General features: G+C 38.2%; 1 protein-coding gene across 3 annotated transcripts; it reads right to left on the bottom strand.

Moving 5' to 3' along the window:
- Positions 1-2,056: 2,056 nt before the first annotated feature.
- On the bottom strand, positions 2,057-16,357 carry LOC145484812 (uncharacterized). Of its 3 annotated transcripts, XM_081463450.1 has the most exons (8): positions 15,429-16,357; positions 13,140-13,224; positions 12,603-12,726; positions 9,850-9,982; positions 8,717-8,838; positions 3,944-8,389; positions 3,450-3,509; positions 2,057-3,151 (listed from the first exon to the last, which is right to left on the bottom strand). In XM_081463450.1, exons 6-8 carry the CDS (start codon positions 3,983-3,985, stop codon positions 2,468-2,470), a joined length of 786 nt encoding a protein of 261 aa, XP_081319576.1. In that variant the 5' UTR covers positions 3,986-8,389; positions 8,717-8,838; positions 9,850-9,982; positions 12,603-12,726; positions 13,140-13,224; positions 15,429-16,357; the 3' UTR covers positions 2,057-2,467. The 3 variants fall into 3 exon arrangements, with proteins under 3 accessions (XP_081319576.1, XP_081319579.1, XP_081319577.1); XM_081463453.1 differs by lacking the exon at positions 13,140-13,224 and having other exon boundaries at positions 3,944-8,838; XM_081463451.1 differs by lacking the exon at positions 15,429-16,357 and having other exon boundaries at positions 3,944-8,838; positions 13,140-14,654.
- Positions 16,358-20,175: the final 3,818 nt, after the last annotated feature.

The raw sequence follows: 20,175 nt of genomic DNA, 5'->3' as shown, positions 1-20,175 counted from the left end.
ACCTAAAACTTGTATTAATACATCTGCACACCTGGCTGCCTGCCCTTTTTAACTCTCTAGCTATTTAAGGTAGCCAAGCCCCTAACTCTATAAATATACAATATTTGTAGAGACTGAGGGGAATAAAGCTTCTTGTTGTTGTTGTTGTTGCTGTTGTACGTTTTGGCCAACACTCAACCGCTCCTTACTAACACCACGCAAAGTGAATCAAACAACGTACAGTCAAAATAAGCTTGTGTCATTCAAATGAGTTTGTCAAATCACACAATATTTCGTGACATGATCTTGCCATTTTCAGAAAACCACTCGATGGTCACAATATGACAGAACAAAAGCTAGATTCTCTTCTGTTGAAGTCGTAACTATGATAATACTACTTTGCGAGCTTTTATCCTCTTGGAAATGGGCTTTATATAATGATCCCTATCAGTTTTTCCTATTTAACCCTTTGACTCCCAAGGACGCATATAAGCGTCCGGGATGGTCGTGCTCTTTGTACCACTTGCCACGTCATCAATTTAAAAGTCATCAGATATACTTGATAAGCAGATAGTAGAGCTAGGATAGATCTATCCCACAACAGTCGATTTTGGATATCGGCGGCATTCTGACGTTGCAAGTTGAAAACGTTATCAGTTTTCGTGCAAAAATAGTTGTAAAATGGCCAATTATTTATTATTTATTATTTTATTATTAATTATACCTATAATTGATCAAGGTCCCATTTCCAGACTTTGCCCATAATTAACAGCCAACTTTTACAGCAGCCAGAAAGAATATGACATGCAAAAGGTAACGAGAGTTAAAGGGCCGAGAAAAAGGAAAGGAAAGGGCAAGAAGAAAATCTGGGACAGGCAATCGTACTAAAAAGTCCAAAGTTTGGCTTATGCGCATGCACCAAATTAAAACATCGTACATTTTTGTACCTTACCTTCGGGAAATCTATCTTTTTGGTGAAAAAAATAGCTTTTCCAGCAATAGCATTTTTGTGAAAATTTGGGTGTTTAAGGGTTAAAATGTACACGCCTACATTAATTTTCCGGCCGGAAGCCACGTAACCTAAATCACTCATTTTGGGCGTCAAAGGAAACTGTCAGCTTTGCCTTTGCCGTTGTGACTATAACCATCCCAATCTACGCGCGGTCAATATCCCTACCGTTTCAGTCACGTGACCTTGTCATTTAAGCCTGGCGGATTCACATTTGAGATAAGCAAGAGCGTAAGCGCAGTCCTAGAAAAAGCAACATTTCCTTTTTTCTGGTGGTTGCGTTTATACTTAATTCACTAATCTTATGCCTGTATCACAAGTGGTACTAGCATGAAATAGGCACAAGCATCATTCCAAGAATTCAGTCATTCGCCATCTTATTCCTCCACAAACGTGACGCGCATTGCGAACACCTATGCGCTAGTGTGAATATCCTCATGCTTTAGTCCATTCCCTGCACTCTCCCTTTCCCGCGATATATGGGGGTTGCCAAATCCCCCTATAGCGCGGGGAAGGGAGAGTTCAGAGACTGGACTACCTTTTTCTTGTGCTTACGCTTTTGCGTATCTCACAGGTGTTATACCAGGCTCTAAAACTAGCGTAGTCACCTAGATTCACGAATTTGTGAAAGGATTTTGTTGCTCGTTTAATTTAGCGTGATTTTTTGTTGTCCCTTTCGCGGTCCAAAGGTTGAACAAGATAAATGACATGTATTTCTCTTTTCTGTATTTTAGTTTACGTCTGACCGTGACTCTTTTCGAATTTTATTGTCTTTTTTCATGAAACATCGATTGATTAGTCTTCGCATCGGTACATTAGTATTTGTTATTGTGTTTTTTTTGTTCTAACGCTTCAGTTTGTTTCCACCTACAACTACACTGGTTTGGTCAATCTTCAGCCATTTTACTAGGGATATGTTTGTGTGAGGAATGATACTTTCGAGCTTCAAAACAAATTCAGAGAAGCAATTTCCATGGGTACAACAATCCAGTCGTCATCTTTCAGTTTTTTTTTTTTTTTTTTTTTTTTTTTTTTTTTCTTTTTCAAGCCTCTAGGCTGCAGTTAAGGAATGTACAAAGAGCGAAACTTCGCGATCTTGGGACATGAAGAAAATTGAAAATGCTAGGATTTTGAGCTTTTTGGAGAAAATGTATCCTCCGACTAATAATGTACAGATTGACAAAGTAAACATAAAATAAAATATAACCTCGTTCATTCCTCTCCGGTCTGAAAACCCATGAAAAGGCTATGCTTTAGCAGCCCCTTAAAAGCGAAATTGCTTGAAAGTTGCAATTTAGTGCCACGCCTCTTTCTCACCATCAACAAACAGCTCAATCGAAGATGCAAAGTGTTGATTTTAAAGATTTATTAACGAATCTGTGAAAGGCTACATGAATCATAGCTATTTTTTGAATCAAAGTTACAGGATGAGCACCTTAGTGCTGAGCCCCCTTCTTCTTTTACTTCTTTAGAAAGGGTTTACAAATGAGCTCCAAACCACCACTGAGTGGTCGAATCAGGTCCCTGGTTGCAGCGGAACTTTGGGTTGATGGTACCGTAATAACCAAAGTTGTCCTCGCTTGATACTGCGCCAGATCTTGGGTCAAACTGGCAGCCGGAAAAACTGCTGTCAATGTGCCAAAACACAGAGGTACTCTGCCAGACACGTGCCGTCAGATGCATGCGCATGTGCCCGCGGATGTTCACGTATTCCACCTTCATGCACTTGCCAGACCCGGTAAAATCGACCACGTTGAAGTCCTTGAAGTTGCCACGGACGTAATCTCTGAAATCGACACCATAGGTTGGGTAGCTGCAAGTTGCCCGCCAGTGAGTGGAATGAGCTTGCAGTGACCTCATTCGTGCCAGGCTCAGGCGGTACAGATTCCAATTCTGGGCGTTCTCGTTCACTGGAGCGTTGCCGTTAAGGGGAACAGTGCGGAACTGAGATAGCGCACGATGCATGTTAGCCCAAGACATCACCAGTGTCCACGCTGTACCAGGCTCGGACTTCAGATCACAGTAAGCAGGGTAACTGTTACCAGCGTTGTCGTAAAGTTTGTACATGCCACATTTGGAGTCACCTCGCTTTAGATAATCAAGGCAGGAGGTAGGACGGAATGTGTCCTGCGCTTGAATCTTTGGTTTGGGACAGTTATCTCCCTGGAAACAGAAATGAACACATTTTATCATTCTGCTACTGGTGTCCTCTTGCTTTCCGGTATCTCTCTGTACATTTCTTCCCAAAGCACAAAACCCAGATGGACTATTTTGCTACGGTTTTTGCTAGTATCGACTTTTAACGTTAGTTGCAATTGACAATTTATTGCCAAGCTGTCTTGAAATACAATATTAAACTTTAAGCTATCGTAACAAAAATTCCCTGAGTAAAGATGAACGTAAATTTTAGGAGTCGTAAAAGTTTAACGTAGTCTCATGATCAAAGATATATATATCTTACCTTGCATCCCACGGTAAGAACTCGTTTTTGTAAGTTTTGATCGTCAGTTGAAGCAATTGCCTAGAAAATAAAGAAACATTTCGTTAGCTTTAAGGCTATCGACAGATTAAGCCGAAGTTATTCTTTACCAGCCAGCGGCATTTTTTTTTTTTTTTTTTTTTTTTTTCATCTCATTGTCTTGCTAATAACACTGCGAAGAAGGGGTGAGGGACCCAAAGAAGCGGTAAAGCAGCGAGCGAAACTAGACCACAAATATTCCTACAACGGTGATTTTTATGCCATCGAAGCGACAAAACATCGGTTTTATCGTTCAAAAGGTACTAGAGATTTTTTTTCTCAGCCAAAAATGCTCTTGCTAAACGATTTCACCCTTTAGACTTCGCAGCTTTTTAGTCTCTTTATTGCAAGAAGAATCATTAACCCACCGACATCAAAATAGAGGCGCTATTTTGTTTCCGCAATTCTTGAAAGATGTGGTCGTAGAGATCACTTACCAGGAGGATTCCACTTAGGGCCACGATCATCTTGAACGCCATAGTAGTGAGTTATTTTAGTCGGGAAGTATTGTTTCAAGAAAGAAACTCCTCGTTCGTTGGGGCAGAGTAATCTCTTCAACAAGCTCCTCGACTTTCCTTAGGGAATGTATACGTGTACAAAAGGAGTAAACAAATGTAAAACACGAAACCGTCCCACGGACAACACGTTTCGTAAATGACTGAAAGGGCACACAAAAAGATCTATCAGTCAAAATCGTCACCGCTATAGACAACACGACATTTTTATCGTTTTATTTCTAAATCAACGAAGACAATTTTAAAACGTAGAAGGATGCATAGCGCACGTCTCTACGTTCTTACTTATTTCATAATATTTTATGACAAGAACCTGGTTCGAAAAATGAGGAGGTGGTGTGCGCGGCCTTAGAAAGAGCTCATTATCTGTTGCAAAGACAGCACACTTCATTTAATTGGAAGGCTTATTTCTCGTTAGCTTGTTGTCACAGCCATAATCAACCGATCATTTAAAGTGTCAGAAGAATCGGTGGTGTACGATGCACCCTCCTAGTTTTTTACTTGAGAAATTGTTAACTTCGACCAGGTTGATTTCGAGAATGTGGAGTTAACTTGAGTTTTCTGCCGTAGTAATGGAATGACCTTGGTCACTTGGTAACAGAGATAATGGACCCAGGGAACATCATGTCACAATATTACTTCACGCAACTCTTGCGGTGTGAACGTGTCATTAGTTAAACAAACATGAATGAAGGAATACAGCATAATGATGTCGTAACGACTTCCAAAGAATCTATCCCTTTCCGTTGCAGGCGGTGAATTGCTCGTAACTAAGACCTGTTTGTCTTGAAAACCGGCGTCAAAGACTCCGCGTAGTTATATAAGGCCTGCTATAAACCTCATTGCGAACTTTCTGCCTTTCGACAACTAGGAAATGAATTCGGCAACGTAAACCGCGATGTTCGTTTTTCTTTTATAAAGCTAACATTTGCGTCAAAAGGAGTTTGTTCTCAACAGCAAAAGTAAACCTAGACAGAGTGCATTTGCATAAACAGTCTCGCAGGTCAAAACAAAATCATCATCATTCAAAACCAAAATTATTTATTTGCGTGACTTTTAATGATAATAAAGATATGCTCGATCATCGCGGTCATACACGACGTACACAGCAATCATTGCAATGATAATGTCGTCATCGAAGAAATGCAACTGGATGTAATGTTTTCTGCCTCGATATCAATAAAAGATATGCCAGTTAAATCCACCTTGAAATCAATCTACTACCCGGATGAAATAAGTTCTACCTTAATATCAATTTACAACCGCAATGAAATAAATTTTCCCTGATATCAATTTACTACCATGATGAAATAATCGCAGAAATCATACTCTGTAGAATAGACCAAGGCATAAATTTATTCAATATAAGACGCTTAGATTCCGCCGTCCCTACCTGTGCGTCACAATTGAATAGCTTTGAATCGGGTATACAACTGAACTGCACCTCGAAAGCGCACAACTCTCAAAATACCTGGTCCCGGAATCAATTTACTTCCTTGATGAAATATAGTCTACCTTAATATCAGTTAAATACCATGCAGAAATACCTGTAAATCCTTCCGTTGACAACAAATTACTACTGTACAAATTACCACTAGGTAGTAGTTCTCTGACGAGCGCATCAATGAACGTTTGTCGTAGAAAAGGCTAGAAGAGGCTTTATTAAAGCATGTTTGAGGTTAGCCACCGATGTTTGACATTGTATAACAAAAGGCCTGTAGTTCTTTAGTTTTATCTTTGCGGTTTAGAGCCGATTCCCTTTCGGTAAATCTATTACTTGTTAAATTTACTTTTCTTAATTTCATCAGTGATACTTTCCGAGAAAAATCAACTTAAAGAATTCGACGAGTTTACATTGATGTGCGGACAGCCAATTGCAACAACACCTTGTGACAAGTTAAAGTTAAATACTATTTAACTTTAAGGTGGCTCAAAACAGTTTTCTTTTTTTTTTTTAGACTTATAAAACTAGGTGCGATTCTCCAGGCTTGCAACTTTACTGTTTTGAATGGCTGTGCTATTTTTTAAGGGTAACTCTCTACTGTGCTTTTCATTGTGTTTAAGTCAAAATTTAAGGCCGCACTGTTCTGTTGCCTAGCAACAAACTTGACCCACTTTTTACCATCAATTGCATCTATCTTAAAAACTAAGCCGGTGACCCTATAATTTTTTTATAAAAATATTTTTATCACACACAGAAGTTGAAACAGGCAAAATTATGATAAATTCTGTGGAGAGGATTTTTCTTAAATTAAGAAAAATGGAAATTTCCAAGTTGGAGAAATTCTACTCCACAGTCTTTTTTACAATTTCGCACACGCATTCTGCTTTTGGTGTTGAATATTTTTATGTATTAAAAATGTAGAGTCACCGGATCAGTTTTTGAGATATTAGCTTCGTGGATAACGTATTTTAACGCGCGTTCTACCGCAAATCAAAATCTCCACTTTGCAAGATCGCCGATTGCGCACTCGTGAAGGCAGTCCGCTGATCAGTTAAGCCTACAATTCCACGCGAATAACCGCGACTAGTCCGCGAATAGTGTTTTCTTTTTCGCTGTTATCGTTAGCAGCATAAGCGGGAAAAGAAGAGTACCATAAATATCCGGAGGAGAGACTAGCCAAGTACAAATAACGAAGAAAACCTGAAACGTACTTTTTTTCCTGCTGTTTTTTAGATTGATAGCCGGCGCGAATTACCATTATTACTGACAGTAATTCAGAGATCAGTGAGCTACATTCGATACCCGGGTGGGGAGGAAAGGGACACTCGAGGCATTTGTCGATGGTGTCTGATGCTGGAAACATGAAATTTTGGGTTTACAACAGAAGATATTCAGTTGGTATTTGGCCATCTAATTGTAGGTTGGGTACTAGAACAACCTTTCTTATTCCATACTATACTACGGATTTGATTATTCAAATGAAATTTAATATATAGATTTAGCCGAGCCTAAAAGCGGAACTCCTCAGTTATTTTTTCGGAATGCTGTTACTAATGAAAATAATCGAACATGTATGTGAGGTAAATTGCGAACTATTTAATAGTTTCAGCTGGAAATAGGATCACATCAGCAGATCGAGGTGTAAGATGGTGTGATTGTGAAATATAGAGCCATGACTTCAAGGATTTCTGGGAAGCCACTAAAAATCTTGATCACATAACAGAACTGTCTTCTGTGCTTTTTGGAGGCATTTCGTGTTCTTTCCTACCTTATTCAGAAAGACAAGACATTGTTATTAATCATTATATTCTTTCTTAGTTAACATGGGGACTCCCACACAAAAGAAGTTTAAACATTTTTTTTGCTGTGGGGACTGATTGAAATGCAGTGGTTAAACTACTCAGTCCCTAAATCTCTACCAAATGAAATCTCGCAAAAATACCAAAATAGTATACATATGTGAAAAGTTGTAAAGTTTTGTTTTCTAACTTGTCCCCAAAGGTACATTTAGCCATCTTCACTTTTGTCTGGAGTCTCCTCCTGCTGAAAGGGTTTGCAATAAGCAAAATCACTCTTGCATGAATGGTAATTATGATATTTTTTTTGCTGATCATGAATACTTGCATAGGCTTCTAATAATAATTTTATTATTCAATTTCAATGTAATTTGTTCTTCTTCTTGACTGAGATTGTGGACTACAGGAACTGTTATTGGGTTCCATTAATTAATTTTGCTATGATTAAATTATAACAAGAATTATAAGCAAGCTAAGAGTAAGTTATATTATGTACATGTATTTTGTCTGCACTACACAACCAAATGCACTCAAAGGTTATGAGGCATAGGTACATTTGTCAGAAGAGCCCAGCATATCCAAGATATGTTTTGATTGACACATCAATTAAGATAACTTACAGCAAAATGGATAAACAATACATCAGTATTCTACATGCACCAAACTGGACATAGGGGTTATGAGGCAATCATTTAAACAACAGATTGAAATAATTTATAAACAAGAGAACACTATTTGTACAACAGTAGGGAACAAATTAGCCTTATTGGACGTTGCAAATGGCAAGGCTGTCTGTCTCCATTTCGTGTTGGCAAAATATTAATTTATGCCATGTCCAATGCAGATTATCACAAAATTGATTTACAAACACGATAAATATCATTTTAAAGCCTAAAAAGCAATTATTTAAATAAACCATGAGTAAATTATCTCTAAGAAAAACTGATTAATTTAACAGGCACCTTAAATAATTAGTTAATATATGTGTTTCTTAATAATGTAATACAGTGTATCTGTCACAGTGTTGCAGCCATGATATTACAACACACAGGATGGGTTGCAGAACTCAACTTCTAAGCCAGTTTATTCAATGACCTTGGTACAGAAATTATAATCCCATCAAGTTGTCTGTAAATACAGAGAAACCAAACAAATCATTGCAATCTTAAGTAATAAATTATTGAACTCTTTTGCATGTATGTACGGTGTATGTTCCATTAACATTGGGGATCTCTCAGAAGCTGCATCCATCATAAATTAATTTGTTCCTGCATGCATTTGTTTATAGAACTTTTCACACTTTAATATCTCTGTCATACTTATAGTGATCTCTGTGTTCTACAACAATTAGTACACAAGAAAAATACACTCAGTAAGATATTGTTTACAATAAAAATCAATGCCTATAAGCAATCATAAGGACTTTAAATTTATATTTCTTCAGAAATATCTCACCAGGCCATGGTTGCTTTGAAAATCTTTGATGTCTTAATACAGGCTGCCCATGTGTAAACTGTTCATATATTGAATGACAGGAACAGACATGTAATCATACTGTAGCTGCTACTTGAACACCACTGTTATTCAGATAAAGACACATCGATTATAATTTATTATAATCTTTACACACTAACAGATGACATTCCTTTCTTTGATATACAGTGTACTTCATTGTTAGTTGTTTACTGAGTGTTAGTGAATCAAATGCTAGGGGCTGGTACCCCCGGGGGGGCACTGCCATATATGGGCTATATAGGTATGTACCGCTGTGAAGGATATGGTTTTCAAGCAGTTTACTCTAGGATAGGGTATATAAATCAGAGCGTTTGAGAATAGGATATCATTTTTCACAAAATTGACTAGTTGGTTGAAGATTTTATTTAAACTAAGGAAATCAGGAATTGCCACTCAAAAATATAAAAAAATCAAATCAGCAAGTTTAAATTTAGGCAAATCAGCCTCAACAGTGTCGATAGATGGGGGGATTTGGGGAGTTTACTCTAGTATAGGGTAGCAAAATTCAGCTGAACTAGCTCTGGTATAGGCTAAGGGTTCCAGGGTCCAAGCGGCACATCCCCACCCAAAAATTCCCAAAGTACCTCCCCCGGGCTGGTACCCCAACTTTCACAGTGGCAGGCTCTGCCCTGAGATGCAAAGAAAACTTAATAACTGAAATGAACTTGGCGACTTGCTTTTGAGATCAAATACAATTTGCTTTAAACAAGAAACTGGAACATTGCAAGTTACAACAATGTGCCCAGTCCCAATCAAAGGGCCATTCAGGCTGTTTGGTTGTACATATAACTGTACAACTGCATATGAGTTCAGCTTCCAAAAGAAAATCAGAGTTTGTCAGGATAAATACTGATGTTCTTGCTTACTACATGTAAATCTGAATGTGCAGTACCAGAAGATATTCACACCCAACACCCATTCATGGCCAGTCTTCAAAAATTCCAAATTAAAGTATCAGGAAGATAGAGCTCTAATAGAGAAAAAAACCTCCATGTGGGGTATGAATCTTTTCTTGAAGAAAACAATGTCTGAGAAATCATTAATTACAAAATAATGTTTAAGAAATATCTTACCTGGTAATTCCAACTTTCAGAATATTTTGTAATCTAGACTGTCTGGCCACTTCATATATTTGACAAGTTGACACTGGGCATGTTTGTCAATTTGTGGGCTTCAACATCACATTACAATAGTAGCATTGGTCAACTAAAAACAGCATAATTTGGTTAATTAATATACACTGTACATTATTACGTTGAAATATTGGTGTAGATCGTTGCACACCAACAGATACAGAACCATCACAGATATGATATGATATTCTTAACCTCTCTGAAATTTCAGATTATTCAAGATTAACATGCACATACATCATTAAGGACAACCCTAAAAAACTGAATCCGGAAACCAGAATCCGGAACTGGAAACTAGAATCCTGAATCCAGATATTATGAATGATGATAGAAATAATTCACTTCAGCAATGTCTAATAAATAAATATGGGGAAAAACTATTTTGCTGTTATTTACTTTCTTGGCTTTACTTCAGCTACAAACTGTAATTGCTAAAACATTTTCGACTAGTTCTGAACAACCCTTAGCTATACATCTGGCCCAATTGTTCAAAAGCTGGATAAAGCTATCCATTGGGTAATCACTTTCCAGTCAGGGTTAGTGATTTTTCAGGTGGATAGTTACTCATAGCCTGCGAGCAGGCTCTACTATCTGTCTCTAGTGCCTGAGCAGGCTAAATAAGTGTCTAGTGTTTTTCTGCATGGGCATGTCAGCGAGTGCCTTCATGCAGCTTTACCGCTCATGTCCCTGGCCCAAACACAAGAGCCTGCTCAAAGACTTAGTTACACATCTTTTGTTCAACCTGGCTCTGGTGAGAGTGCAGTTCTTGTCTAGATCAAATTGCTATGAGAAGACTGGTGAGTGGCACAATAACAACAAGCTATTGTGGTGAGTTTCTGGCAGTCTTTAAGCATCTTCTAACAACATGTGGTCCGATCTGTTAGCAAGTGAGAAGCAGACGGAGGTAATTAAAGTGTGCAACATTTCTATGAATTGTTTTAATATGATGGCTGCCAAGAATATGAAATGCTGATTTGTCACAGTATCGGTGTGGAAATAGTGTTGATCCAGAACTAGTTTGGTATCTGTTGGACAAATCAAATATTATATTAAGATGAGCCAGGTTAGCCTTTGAACTTCGAAAGTGGGGGGCGTGACCGTCAATGTACAGGGGGCTGCCACTGACAGACATCCTGTTCTCTATGACATTTTCTATCTTGTTCAGTATCTACTAGACATAAAGGGTAAATTTATACCTCTGGTAAATTGCAGATCACTTATTAAACAAAATGGCAAGAAGATCTTTTAAATCTGATAACCGCGCTTTTAAAATTTAACTGTTTTGTTAATACTACAGTCACAATGCAGTGCACATTCCAAAGCAGTCCTTGATGATTCACTGATTACTGTAAACACATCACTAGATCAACACAAACTGTGTCATATCTTATTGCACCATCAGTCTTAGCCTTTGCGAAATCTATGATGATGTAATGGTCTTAATCTGGAAGTTCGCTCGGGACATGCCCATGAATGATACAAAATGCTTTTGATAATGCTTTTAATAAACAGCTTTCTTCCTGAAATGTCAAAATTTAATTTGCTTGCGCTTTGAAGTGGTCATGCAAGTCACACAATCAGGGGGGTTTACGTTATCCACAGCTAATTTTGGAACGGTTGTGTTTTTTCTCCTAGCACTGACTTAAACATTGCAAGTTCTGGCAAGCTCTTGTTTACCTCGGCGAATACTTAATTTTTCTTCAAATCTCTTAACTCACTGCGATGAAACAGCCAAAGAATTCACTTCATTTGCCGAAACCCACAAGAAATACTCACAAAATTGCACATAAATTAATGACCATCGCTTCTGGCGAAATAAACTTGCAAAGTAAACATGATCTTACAGTGCATTTGTCATGTACCGAAAATGACAGATGCAACGTCAGCGCATTCCATGGCTGACGTAATACCCTTTTTTAGCGTTGTTAGCGTATTTATTATTTCCCTTTGAATCCAACGCTTCGATAAAACCAGAAGAAATATATATTATACACAAATAAAGAAAACAATATCCGTAACATTGCCCTTGTATTAACGTTTCAACAGCTTATGGCGAATAAACATCACAGGTTGCGTGATTCAAAATTTGGCTGAGAGGAAGTTTGGGTCTGGTCACCGACCACAAAAAAAAAAAAAAAAAAAAAAAAACACTGGTAGAACATGAACTGCGCTCGGCCCATGGCCATGCAGTTAATTGCCAGCAAGCTTATTTTAGACACTCTCAGGGTGCTTGGAATTAAATTATGATGCACTTTACTAAGATTCTCATAATTATGGCCCTCACTAGAAATAACGGTTGCACGAGTTTCAACAGATGGGGAATTTTTGTGTCAGTTTGAGGCCCTTTTTACTTGGCCGCTTACTTTTTACAGGCAAAAACCTAAGCAAAACAATTTTCGAGTATTTGAAGAACTTGTTTTCTTCGATTTGTGGATTCTGGTTTGCGGTTACTGGATTCCAGTTTTTCGTTCTGGATTCCGGCTTCCAGTTTCTGGGTTTTAGGGTTGCCCCACCTTTAACAGAGTGTTTGCTTTACATTCAGTTTACACATGGCTGTTATCCAGCATAGGCAGACTTATAAGTTTGCCTTCAAAAATAAACTGCAACAACTATTGCATCTTTCAACACCTATTCTTGTGATGAAATGGCACAAAATCCAAGTACAAGAAGTCAAAAGCATAAAACAAACTTACCCGGTATTATGCTTACAGTTCCTCTTACTGTCTGCATTTGCCTTCCATAAACTGGTACTGCCTGGACATTGTACTCACTATTTTTGTGATCACACCTTAAAACATCACTGTTATATAATTTGTCCTGAAAAAGCAATGCATGAAATGTTATGCCTTTGGCACTCACCAAATACCTTTACATGATGTACAAAGTACACCACATCAACATTCACAATTTTCTTTACTTTCACTGTAACTTTTTTTGTGTCATTTTCCCTAACTTGAAGACAGGACTTCCACATTAGGTGATAATTTGCCTCTGAAATCTCTATGAATTCACAGGGAGTGATAACAATTAAATCGTGACTAATTTTAGCAAAGGAGGCATTCAAATGTCAGATTTTAATGTTAAGTTTATAACTTTACATTACTCTTGGTATATATATATATATATATATATATATATATATAGATATAACCTCCCAATAATTGCACCTGTAGACAGAAGGTGTGCTGGGGGAAGAGATGTTCTAAACTTTCTGAACTTTTCCCCCTTACCTGTAATAGGATGACTATTATGAACTACGATTCGCAACCAACACCAACATCAGGTTATGTATACACATGTATATTTTGTTGTCTCCTGTAATCATAAAAAAATAAAAATTTAAACCCTCCATAAAGTTCATACCCAATAACACTGCCACATGTAGCGCTGTTACTGGGAATTAATTTAAGTGAAACTGTTGAAACAGCTCTGTCAAAATTGTTTCTAGCAGTTAAGGCAGGATAAAAGAATATACACGTAGTACACAGCAAAGGCCAGAGATACACAAATGTTGGTTATTAGTTAGGATTTTGTGAGCTTCTGTGCTAGGTATGATGGAAAATAATGGACTATCAAAAATGAAGGTTCCTAAGACATTTTGACAGCAATGAGAGGAATGAATATATAAATTTACAAAAGAAAGAGAAGTTCTTGCCCTGTTCAGTTCTCTGTCATAAAAATATCACTTACATACATTTATTACATATGGTTTGTGTTTAAAGCTGATACAATGCACCTTCTGATTGGCTAATTCTAGTGCATTATTTACATTTACATGGTATACGTCGGTAAAATCATAAAACATCACATGTGACTAAAATAAAAAATAAAAACTAAAAAGAAATGCCTACATGTAATTCATAATAATTTAAAAATACTTAACACTAAAACAGATCTAATTCTTTACTTTATTCAAAATTTTGCCCATGGGTCAATTATGAGCATGCTAAAAGGTCCTAACACAAAGTAAAAGGAAATTAAGAAAACTATTGCTTTTTTCCTGAAAATTGTAGCGACTGAAAACAATGATTGAACACTCTGAGAGTGCATTCTATCACCCTGACAAGATAAAATTTAAGGAGAATAGAGAATTCACAAAGTTATATTACAAAGTAATAGGTACTGGACAGGACAAAGGAAACAGCCAGGAAGAAACTGAAACTTTCTTTGACGAGCAAAAAAAGTATGCATGCACAACAAAGAAAACAGTGAGTGACATTCAGTTAATGAGTTACAATGTAGTTAACAACAAAATTAGTGTGAAGAAAAGAGCAGAGAGAGAGTGTGTGTGTGTATGGAGAGAGGAGAGCGCTCTCACCAACTAAATTGTGTATGTGTGTGTATGTATGTGTATGTATGTATGTAAAACTTATTTCTATTACCGAGAAATGGTCAGGGCAAGAACTTCTACTCCCTAAATTTTTTCTAAGTATGTAAATGTCATTTACACTGTTCAGTTTACTGAGTAAAGCTCTTTGCATTTTTTTTTTTCCATTAGTACAATCTCACTCTTGAGGAACATTTCCATATTAAGTGTAAATACTGCATATTTGGGGAATAACCCATCTACCCCCAACCAAAAGCAGTGGCACTAATAAAATGAAATAGTAAATCAAAATGAAAGTAGAGCTTTATTTGCACACAGGATTTACATGCACAATCGTCTACTCGACATTTGGACTATATAAGCATTTCACCAAACCGAACTAATTGGACAGATAACAAAATAAAACGAGGACATCTACATTATAAACACAATAATTATGCATATCACTTCATCTGAGTATCAAAAGCAAATCCTTCTCATTGAAAGGTAACCGAATGAAAGAGAGGATAAAGAAAATTCGTTTAACCTTGCAGTGTTAAAAGTTTAATAGGTATTCACGCTTAAATCTGAATATTACAGTGTGCATTTTTGCCGACGGCTTAATTTAGCTTTGCAGTCATTTTATCGGCGGTAGCTTTGCCAGTCTTCAGCCAAATTAACCTGGGAATTCACCCGAGCATTTCGCCAAACCGAATAAACTGAACTAACAAAACGAGGAAATCTCCATACTTTGTAATCACAATAAGCAAATCTTCACGTAGGAACGTTGAAAGTAAATTTAGCAAATCCTGTTTGTACACCTTTCTTGGTTTTCAACAACAGAAGAAGAAATTTTAGCAGCCTACGAGGCGGCTGTGCCAACTAACACAGAGAAAACTTCAAAACTCGCCCGGCCGTGTTTACAAATACGGTTTTGGTTAAGCTTATTTTTAGACGTGAGGTTATAAGCTTAGGTTGACGACGAAAATCGACAGAAAGCTTAATTTGTTTACAACTTACAACAACCTCCACAAAGCGATTCACTTGCTATTGTTTAAAGATGAGACAAATTAAAACGATGCAATTTATAAATTGTCTCACAGCATGGCTTCAAATAAGGAAGACTTTCAAAGGATTCCAATTGAAAATAAGCTTATATCGCTGAGGCAACTTGTTAATTTTCATAGCAAACGCAACAACAAAAGTCACTTACCGCAAGTTGGCAACATCAGTTCGGCCAGTGTAAATCTTCCAGGCAGAAACTTGCAGCAAAAGTTGTGAAGACTGAACTGAACTAATCTTTTCGACAGATCAACGAATCAACCACTTTTTCCCGCAGTGTTTACTGTTTTGTAACACTCGGACATGTTTGCTTTCTCTTGTTCATCACCTGACCAAATCATGTGACTTTTCTTGCACGGCTGCACAGCGTCACAACGCGCGAATTTTAAAAAACTTGGCACTGCAGTCTTCTGAGTACTTTCACATCCTATCTATGGCCCTCGTTAGCTTTGGTTAACGGCATTGTTCGGTATTATTTCACTTCCTTTCTCTAGCCCTTGACTCGCTATAATTCACGCCATTGTTCAGTACTGTTTCGCCTCCTTCCCCAGCGCTGGCTCGCTCTTTTTCGGGATCTTCTTCGCTACTTCTTTGCCCGTTAATTCTTGCTTTCTTTTTAATTCCTTCAGTGCAACCCTATCTTAAAAACATTAGATCAACCTCCGCTATCGTTTGTCGACATAACAAATAGAAATGCGTTTTCTTTTCTTTAAAAATCCCGCCAAGAAAAATGGCATTCTTCTGCTAGAGACCGAGGGTGCATGTCTCTGTCGACCTATTAATTGGAGTATGGCCGCCATGTTGGGCAACTCCGCCGTCGCCGTCGCCGTCGTCGTCGTCGTCGTGCGTACGCGCCCACGAGCAATACCGCTAGCCATGAAAACCATGAGAAAATTCATTCATGGATTTCTTTTCTTTCCCATATGAGTATGGGGCTCTGCTTGGCGGCCCTTCGGGCCGCCGGAGCTCCGCTATAAAAATTCAAAACTGCAATTCTTCACACTACTAATTTTTATTTACATCAATGATCTCCAATTGTTTACCAATATCCTGATTTCTATACCCTATTCCACAGTATACTTTTCCCTCCCATGGTTTTCCAGGGCTGCAGAGTTGTGTATTTTTCGGGGTATGGCTTAACTTTTGTCTCATTTATTAACATGGGCCTACTCTGGGACCTTAAGTCGCCGTAGCTTAATGCGACTTTGGGCGATTTAAGGCGACTTAAGGCGGCTTAAGCAAAACTGGCAGAAAAAACATCGCCATCATAGGCGATTTTAGGCGACTTGAGGCGACATTATTTCACTCGAGTGATATAAACCTAAACTTAGCAACAGTCTCTCCATGTACTTGAAAATTATCTACAGACAAATATTGTACTAATCATTTGTTTACTTTTATATTCGCATAAGTCACCATAGTCTCAAAAATTCAAATTTCAAACCACTTTAGACTAAAAGACTGAAACAGAATTACCAAATCACTGAACAGTTATCGTCATGACAAAAGTAATAACAATAAATACCAGCAAGGTAGCATGAATATTAGTGAAGATATCACGATAAAAACCAAGATCAAGCAAAACTATAAACAAATATAAGACAGCGACAAGAATTTTGAATTTTAAGAAAAGAGATATGATTTAGCTTGATTTATATAAAAATGTTTACATATTTTTCATAATTCAAACCACCAATAATTCATTTATTAATTAAAATTGATCAAGCTTATTTACATGAATCTAATTTATAGTGCTTCCCACATTATAGAAATGGTTTTCTTGGTAGACTTATCTGTCATATTTTTGGCGTCTCCACTATCAATTTTGGCACGGCAGTAAAGCAACTGGTATGCCTTCCTAAAGTGAGCTGTTGCTCAGTCCTTTTCAAGGACCCAGTCGATTTGTTTCCCTCCTGCCTCAGTCAGACAAAGCATCCCAATACCATGATGAGTACCGCATGCTAAGGTCCTTCGTAAGAAAGTTTCTTTCAAATTTCACGAACTACATGTCTGGCTCCAGAAAAGTTTTATGTCCCAGTTGGGAGTTACAGTGAACCAAATCTTTTTAGACGGTTTTTTACCACCGGTGATTAGATTACCAGGAAATATGCCTTCCAAGCTTTCACTGGTTTGCACCTGGCACATTACAAAGACAAATGTCCAGAAATAATGAGTTACAACGAAATGCTAAAAATTGGTATATCGATACCAGCCACACTGGCCTCAACCATTTTGATTCTACTTCATCATCAGCCTGAGTCGTGAGGGACTTGTGCTAAAGAGCGTAGCGCAATGCATTAATGAAATCAACAGCAACTCAGGGCTCAGCCCCATTCCAATGACTTAGAGGTTTTAAAACTCAGGTGAGTAATTTTCTTAGTTATGTCAATCATAATCTGATGCCTTGTCTACGATTGAAAGTTCACTCCTTTAGAGCTGGCCAGGTATCTTTATTTTACGAGAATTGGATGTAATTGACCCTCATATCTTGCATACAATTGCAGGCGAAACAATTGAATTTTCTTCCCATCCTATTTAGCTATCATATCCTCCCAACTCTATCTGTAACGACCAAGTTCCCCTTGTGGTGGCAGAAATTTGCTAACTGAAAGAAAAGGAAGTTATTGTCCAGTGTTATCACGCGTTAGGAGAATTTATAACTGCTATATTCTCAGTTCCTAAGAAAGATGGTATTGTGAGACTCATTCGTCTATTCATACAGTTTTAAAATTTGTCACACCAACATGACGGGACGCACGGAGCTTCTACTGTAAGGACCGCAGAGAAATGGTAGGAAATTTTTCTAGTATTCCTTACATACTCTCACTAGGGTTCTTCGTCTTGCGGCCAGGGAAGGCGTCATAATCTGTTGCAGTGACATGTCGATGATATTAAACACACGTGAAGAAAGACTTGGGCAGGAAAAAAAACGTGAGCGGACAAAACCGGGGAATGCCGATAAATCAAGTAATCCCGCAATAATGAACGAATTACACAACATGAACCTTCCTCTGCTTCTCCCCCTGAACCAAGTTCAGATCTATGAACTGAGCTTAAAGAATACAAAGTGCCTACAAATGGATTTCGAGTGCGGCGAGCAGACATAAATGTCTTGTTTATGCATCAGTCAATTCCAGCAGTGCCCATCCCCGCCCGGGCTAACCCCCGGGCATTAGCATTTTTTAAAAAGTTTGGCAAATTACCCGGGATGGGGACACCTAAGCTGTCTAAATGCCCCGGGGTGGGGACGAAGAAAGAGGGCAGATGCCTCGCCCCCGGGATCGTCGCCTTCCAACACCTCCACAGTTTTTTAATTAATCAGTGAATAAAACGGTCAACTGTTGAGTATTTTAATGCAACGGTAAGACTTCAAGGACAACAGTACGTGTTAGTTGATTCTGATAATATTTATTTCTTTATAGTTGTTTTTAACACTTTGCTAGAGGATAGCTGGGATTGCGGCGGATGTGTCCCCAGCCGCGAGCGATGATAGGCGCCTGTATTCGCAGGCTACTTTTTCTGTGAAGAATCAAGACATTTTAAATGATGATGCATTGCTTTTTAAGCTCGCAGGATCTGTCTTGAAAACCGCATCATTTGAATTCGCAAACCTTGAGTATTTTACCTCCACTTTCATGAATTTACAAAATGCTAGGCTAGTTTTGAATGCGAAATGCGAAATAGTCGTGTTCATGTCAGTGATTGTTTTGTGATGAACAAAACATAGTTCACCTCGTCGCCTATATTTATACGCTTACAAGTAATGAAGAAATATGTAAAATTGAGAAAACATACCTTTAAAAGCACCTGCAAGTTTCTCTAGTCCCTGACGGACAAGCCATTGTTCGACAAACGCCTCTTCTTTCCCGATTAACTCATCCATGCCACTTTCCAAAACACGTGTGTCGACTGCTCGGGGATCGCCCCGGGGTACGCAAATGCCCAGCCCCCGGGCCGCGATAAAATTGCGGATACCCCACCCCCGGGATTTACAACGTGAGCAAATGCCCCGCGGTTGCCCGGGTGGGATGGGCACTGCTGGAATTGGCTGATGCATTACCCATTGAAAGTCATCACAATAAGCTCTGAGCTTCCATCGAGATGCTAGTCTGGGCGTAAAGGAGCGTTTGATTAATCAATCTAAAACAGATCTTAAGGAATAGACACCCAGATGATCTGGAATACTTGTCTGAGTATATCGTTGGCAGTGGGAGCCACGTGTAGTATTATCATGCTCGGCAATTGAAGTTATTGTGTAGAAAATATCGCACAATTACACAGCCCGGGGAGCTAAGATAAATTGTCATTGCTTTAGGTGACCATGCATGGCTGCCAATGGCTTGCCCAATCGCTTGGCCAATGGCTCGTACACGCAACGAATCGTTAAGGTCCGTAAGTAACGACCTCCAAAAGAAGTGAGTCCATCCCCCACCCGCTGAAAATAGAAGAACTAGGGTTTAAAAGTATAATTATTTTTCCAATTAATAACCTGAATAACGTACGACAAACCGATGACGATTCAACTTGGGAAGGTATAGCTTATTCCAGCAGGCGTCATGGAGCGCCCTGGTAAAATAAACCCCGCAAAATTTTCATCAAGTAACAAGAAGGTACTAGCAGAGCCTTTTCTTCAAATTGAAATTACTAAAGTTGACAACTTTGCATCATATTTAACAGGAACGCATAAAAAGAACGTTTAATTATATTGAAATTAAAAACTCGACCAAAGCAGTTAAATATTTATAAAGCACACTAACGTAGCAGTACTTCATAAACAGTAAATATAGTTTAAGGTATCTTACATCACGGTCTACATATAAAGTGCCCACCCATGTTCCAGCAACATAAGTTTGAACTGGAACGAAGAATTTCTAAACGATTTATAAGAACTTAAAGTT

Source organism: Orbicella franksi, chromosome 4 (genome assembly GCF_964199315.1).
Source record: "Orbicella franksi chromosome 4, jaOrbFran1.1, whole genome shotgun sequence".
Lineage (NCBI taxonomy): Eukaryota > Metazoa > Cnidaria > Anthozoa > Scleractinia > Merulinidae > Orbicella > Orbicella franksi.
This window is presented reverse-complemented; position numbering and strand designations above follow the sequence as displayed.